We start from the raw sequence: 5,950 nt of genomic DNA, 5'->3' as shown, positions 1-5,950 counted from the left end.
AAACCATGCAGTGAATGGGGGGAGATAATTTTGCTGGAAATGCAGAAATAAGCCGTAATTTTGTTTTATTTGTAACTCTTTGGTAGATACATTTATAATTTCTATTACATTCTATTACATACCTACCTACTACTGTTACTACTAATAAAACAGATCTTTGGGGGCCCCAAAAGTGCGTGGGCCCTTAGAATTGTCCTAACTTTCCCCCCCTTAGCGGTGCCCCTGGTGGTAGGACTTCACACCAATGCAGACAGACCCTTCTTTTTTTTTTAGCTCATGTGCACCAACCACAACTGTTAGTTTCACGTTTCTGTGTAAGAAGGTCTTATTAGTATAATGAACAATACCATTATTATAGATGCTTTAAAATTATAATATTATGCTCTTAACTCATCATCATCATTGCAGTTGAGACTAAACTGAAGTCTTACTTGCAATGTGCAGCACTCATGACAAACTCATCAGAAAAGTGTTTTTTCTCACCTTGTGGTGTCAATAACACTGTTGTTGTCTGCAGCATCTGTTATATGAAACCACAATATACAAGATGCATGTAGCTCTGGCTGTATTTTGTTTCTCAGTGTCAGAATATGGAAATGGCCAACGTGTGATCTCTCCTTAGTACTCGTGGCTAGAGTCAAGTAGATTTACTTTTCTGTAGTTTTTCAGTGGCTCTCAGTCATACCATTGACATTGCCTGAGCAGTTATTGCATGCACGGAGCCAAAACAATATAAGTGTCTAAAAGCATGCGCACGGTTCCATTGAATGATAAATGACCTTTAACTGTCGTTAAACTGAATGTACAAAGGAACCCATTAAAATAACCACAGCATTAACAACCGTGAAATAAGAGTGCAAGGTTTATCTGTCAATCAGATGCATGAAAGTTGTGTTTGTTATTATAGCAAACAGATATCAGGTGCATTTTCTTTCAGAATCATCATTAGCCTATAGAAAGGAAAAGTTAAATACTGTAGATAATAGATGCTTTTTTGAACATTTTAGCAATTTAAAAATATTAAAAAATGATTTTTTTTACACGGCACCCCTGCTCTCGACAGACGGCACCCCGGTTGTGCGCTACACAGTAGTTAACATGAAATAATACGTTTAAAGTCTTTTTTTAAATCTTGGCTATACCCTAGTGAAAAATAAATATACTAAAATGTATACTACAAATAAATTTACATATTTATGTACTTAATAAAAATACCCTGCAATTGTACTTTTAGTAGCCTATACTTAACTGGTATAAAGTGTGTTAAATTGGAAGTAGTGCTGAAGTCTGAAGTGTTTTTTTCTCTCATTCTATGACTCCATAAAGGCTGCTGTATAATTTGCCCCCTGACTAAGCATTTAAAGGGGTCATATGACATTGCATATGAAAAAAAAAGAAAATTATATTCTGTATTTGGTGTAATGAAATGTGTTTATGCGGTTTAAGGTTCAAAAAACACATTTTCCACATACTGTACATTGTTTATCCTCTATGCCCCGCCTTTCTGAAATGCGTCGATTTTTACATATGACTGAATTTGCTTTAAAAACACTCCCATTAAAATCAGTGAATCTACACTGTATGATTTATGATGAGAGAATTCGCGAGTCAGAATTCAGTCAGCATATGCTGAACAACGGAACTTCGCTGTTTCAGCGATGACTCATCTGAACGCCTCTGATTGGCCATTGCATTCACAAGCTCAGCATAATCGTGTGTGATTGGTTATAACGCGCAATACTGTAAAAACACGGAAAAAGAAATATAATGCAACAAATAAGCCGTAATATTAATTAGATGGTATTACTAGCCTGATGTTTAACGCTTCTCATAGCTATGTGAAAAATATCTGTCTGTCTATACACTTAAAATATATAATTGGAACACAGTTCATTGATGGCACAGTGACGAGCTGATGATCTGAATGAGAGAGAGAGAGAGATGCAGAGCAGCGGGACGCGAGGAACAGGATTAAGAACCGCTACTTTAGAACATTGATTTTGAAACTTGTGAATCCATTAGAATCGTTAGAATCGCGATTCATATATCAGTAGATTTTTTCGTGCACCCCCTAGTTTTAACGGCATGGCAACAACTCTTCCTCTTCTCTTAAGCAGCGCAACATGGCCACGCCCCCTTTGTTGCATGTTCCCAGGGGCGGGGTTATCAGGGTTTGTGACGTCACAAACCCGGGAAGTAACTCGTTGTAGTCCCTACAAGCCGTTTTTGTAGGCACTAAACTGCCAGAATTTTAAAGGTGACATATCATGAAAATTAGACTTTTCCAGGTTTTAAGTGCTATAATCAGGTCCCCGGTGCATCTACCAACCAAGGAAACGTGAAAAAGATTAACCCAGTAACTTTGTTTTGGTAAGCCTTTTTCTGCAAGCGTCTGAAAAAACGAGCGCGTCTGATTTTGCTCCCTCTGTAACAAGTTGCAAGAGACTCTGCCTGATACGCAGCATTCAGTTGGGCTTTGATAGCTGCTTTCATAGGAACATTCTGGAGGGCACACTGTACTGGTGAAACATTGGGATCCAGCTCAAAATGGACCTCACCAGGCAGAGATTCCACAGGCAAGCTGAACACATCACTGTATTTGTCAATTAACTGTGAAACAAACATTTCCCTCTTATATGCACTGTGCTGAATGTGTCTGTGAAACTTCATAGACACATTCTGGGGACACCCAATAGCAATATTACATATTGTAAAAAGGGGCATAATAGGTGCCCTTTAAATCTGTCACGGGGTGGTTATATATATTCATGCACGTTAAAAATATTTATCAAAAGCTTCTTTCTTTTAACATTCTTATTTACAGCATTATCATAATAGGCTGTATATTAACTTATTGGGAGAAAAACGGTAGTTGAAATCCGACATTGAGCTCCCCTGTATAGCCAAAATGGCATGATCCTCGTTTAGTAACACCTGCAAATATTCGACTGTGAGATTGGTAGTTGAATCAGGCTCATCTTATCAAAGCATCGAATCTTTGACTATTCGGGGTCAACCCTAATATATATATTTTAATTTCACCAAGCGTAACAGTAATAGACAATGGATGTTTTTGCCCACAAAATGTCACTGACATGACTGCCCCTTTACCAACTGTAGCTGTTTTCACATTCAGTGACCCAGTTAAAAAATGTGTATTAATGTCTTTGCATTATGTTACAAAATACCAAACCAAGAGGCTGTCATGCTTGCTTGCCTAATTTGGTTATTTATTTATTTATTTGAGCACAAAAACACACAAAAACACAAATTTTCAGTTACAATAATATAGATATACTGTCCAAAAGAAAGACAAATATGTTTGGACACTTTCTTGTGTAGAAATGTTAGGCCTAGTGTCATTGCAAATGCTACTTGGTGTGATATTCTGCATCTAATACAATGACATTCATTCAGTTTTAAACACTTCAGTGTCAGAAAGTCTCCAAACACATTTTATGAACACTGTAGAAAGGAGAGCATTGATAAGTTTAGACATTTCACTTCAGTTTCCACTCTTGACATTCAGCTTTATCATTATCAAGAATTTGGCTTCAATACTATTGTGGCGGATATCATTTTAGTTACTTGAATCCTTATCAGTAGACTACTATTATTTTATAGTGCTGCAATAATAAGCACCACTTACAATTGATGCGTGACACATAGTTTGTTTATTGAAAATTTAAACAAATTCTTCATTCTGTTTTATTGCAAAAATCACTCAACATTTGCAATAATGGAGCAGATCCATGGAATATATGCAGAAATCTTTATATAAACTTCAGGTCGTTCGTGACTATTGCAGATTTTTGGGTCACCAAAGGAAGTGACACCGACTGCAGTGTCTTTACAAACCAAAGGACCTCCTCCATCCTCCTGTGAAGGAACACAGATCAACACATGACTGAAATGATACAGTACTTCTCACTAATGATTGTCTCAATTCAATAACATTTTTACATACACTGCAGCTTCCTCCATTGCCGTGGACACACATCATCTGTGAAACTGAGAAGTTGTCTTTCCATTTATTTTTGCATTCAGTGTTATTCATGATCTTCACATCTGCTTCCATGAGACGAAAACTCTTTTTCCCTTTAAAACTCAGTCTTCCCCAGCCGGCAACACGGCAAACAGAATCAGCTTTAATGTCTCTCTCATTTTTTGGTATGGAAATCTTCATTACATTCTTGTTTTGTTCGACTTCTTTCTCTAGCTGTAATACAAAAACATTATCATCATTAAAAGACAGTCTGACTAATCGTTTAATAACAGTTATTTGAACTACTGTTACCCTCAAAAGCATAATGTCGTTCTGCAAAGTGTGCATGTTGAACTTTGGATGCATGTGGTAGGACTTCACACCAATGCGGACAGACCCTTTATTCTGTCTTAGGTCATGTGCACCAACCACAGCTGTTAGTTTCTCATTTCTGTGTAAGAAAGTCTTATTAGTATAATGAACAATACCATCATTATACAAGTCTTTTAATTATGATATTATGATTTTAACTCATAATTGCATTTCAGACTAAATTGAAGTCTTACTTCCAGCAATGTGCAGCGGTCATAACAAATCTATCAGAAATGAGGAATCCACCACAGATATGTCGCCAGTTCTTCTGAAGTGAAACCATGAAAGGTCTGGAATGAGGTTTTGCTTCTGTGCCGTTCACTATACCAACATCCACATGAGCTGAAAGAGAGAGACTGCTGTCAGTCAGCTTATTCAGCAGATACCAATTAATATAATATGCTGTTATATAGTCAGTCTCACCAGTGAAGGTCAGGTGTGGCAGCAGATAGGCCAGCAGGAGCAGAGAGATGATGGTCATCATGAAGACAATCAGTAGGCTCTTACTGACGAACACTATATAAATATAAGGATGGGTGGAGACATTGAGCTGCCTGGTAGTCTTTTTTTTTTCTCAGCTTGTGGTGTCAGTAACACAGATAGTAAGAACATATTATTTGTGTTGCTTGTCATCTGCATGAACTTTATATGAAACCACGAAATCTAAGAGATGCATGTGTGTATGTAGCTTTTGCTGTCATATGAAAATGGCTTTTTGTATTGATTTGTTTAATTTGGAAATTAATTTTGTTAATTTGTGAATGGCTTTTTTTATGATCAAACTTATGCTGTTGACTGAGCTCAACTTCAACCTGAACCTGCAATATTCCTTTAATTATAGATCATATAGATAAAAAACCTCTAATGGTGAATTGAGGGAATTTCAGAGGTGACAAACTTGTTCCAAATGACATACACTTCTTCTGCTTTGATAGATAAGGAAATCTTTTGGCATGAAATTTAATAATTTATCTTGCATTTCAGATATGTAATCTTTGACAGTTTGTGAACAGAAGGAAAGACCTCAGAGGTGAGAAAGACATCATAAACCTATTCCAAATTCAGTAGGAATCTGCGATCATGAATTTCAAGTGAGGGCAAAAGATATCCACACACAAATTCACCAAAAAAGAAAGCAGTTTAGTTTGAAAGAGACTTCTGTGTGAGCTGTGCTTCAGACATTGCTACCCTGTTGGTAAACTATAGGTCAGGAATAGGCAATGTCGTTCCTGGAGTAGTAATCCTGAAGACATTGATTAGCTTGTTCAGGTGTGTTTAATTAGGGTTGGAGCTAAACTCTACAGAACAGCGGCACTCAAGGCATTGCCTATCCCTGCTATAGGTAATTTACACTGACGTGACCGACCCTTAAAAGATTAGTTCACCCAAAAATGAAAATTAGCCATTAAATTACTCACCCTCAATTAATCCTAGGTGTATATGACTTTCTTCTTTCAGATGAATCCAGTCGGAGTTATATAAAAAATTGTCTTTGATCTTTCAAGCTGTTTAATGCCACTCAGCGGGTGTTGCATTACTTCAGTCCAAAGAATTGAAATAAAAAGCGCCCATCCATAAAAAAAGTGTCTCACA

At 36.9% G+C, this 5,950-nt stretch overlaps 2 protein-coding genes across 2 annotated transcripts in view; both read right to left on the bottom strand.

Annotated features, from left to right (window-relative positions):
- Nucleotides 1-5,950, bottom strand: part of LOC107728545 (complement factor D-like) — a 35,827-nt gene that overhangs the window by 18,094 nt on the left and 11,783 nt on the right. The window lies entirely within an intron of this gene.
- Nucleotides 3,662-4,841, bottom strand: LOC107728585 (mast cell protease 4-like). The gene is made up of 5 exons (XM_016538811.1): nucleotides 4,781-4,841; nucleotides 4,552-4,699; nucleotides 4,298-4,436; nucleotides 3,968-4,219; nucleotides 3,662-3,879 (listed from the first exon to the last, which is right to left on the bottom strand). Exons 1-5 carry the CDS (start codon nucleotides 4,839-4,841, stop codon nucleotides 3,721-3,723), a joined length of 759 nt encoding a protein of 252 aa, XP_016394297.1. The 3' UTR covers nucleotides 3,662-3,720.

Source organism: Sinocyclocheilus rhinocerous, unplaced genomic scaffold (genome assembly GCF_001515625.1).
Source record: "Sinocyclocheilus rhinocerous isolate Xijiao unplaced genomic scaffold, SAMN03320098_v1.1 scaffold1238, whole genome shotgun sequence".
Classification (NCBI taxonomy): domain Eukaryota; kingdom Metazoa; phylum Chordata; class Actinopteri; order Cypriniformes; family Cyprinidae; genus Sinocyclocheilus; species Sinocyclocheilus rhinocerous.
This window is presented reverse-complemented; position numbering and strand designations above follow the sequence as displayed.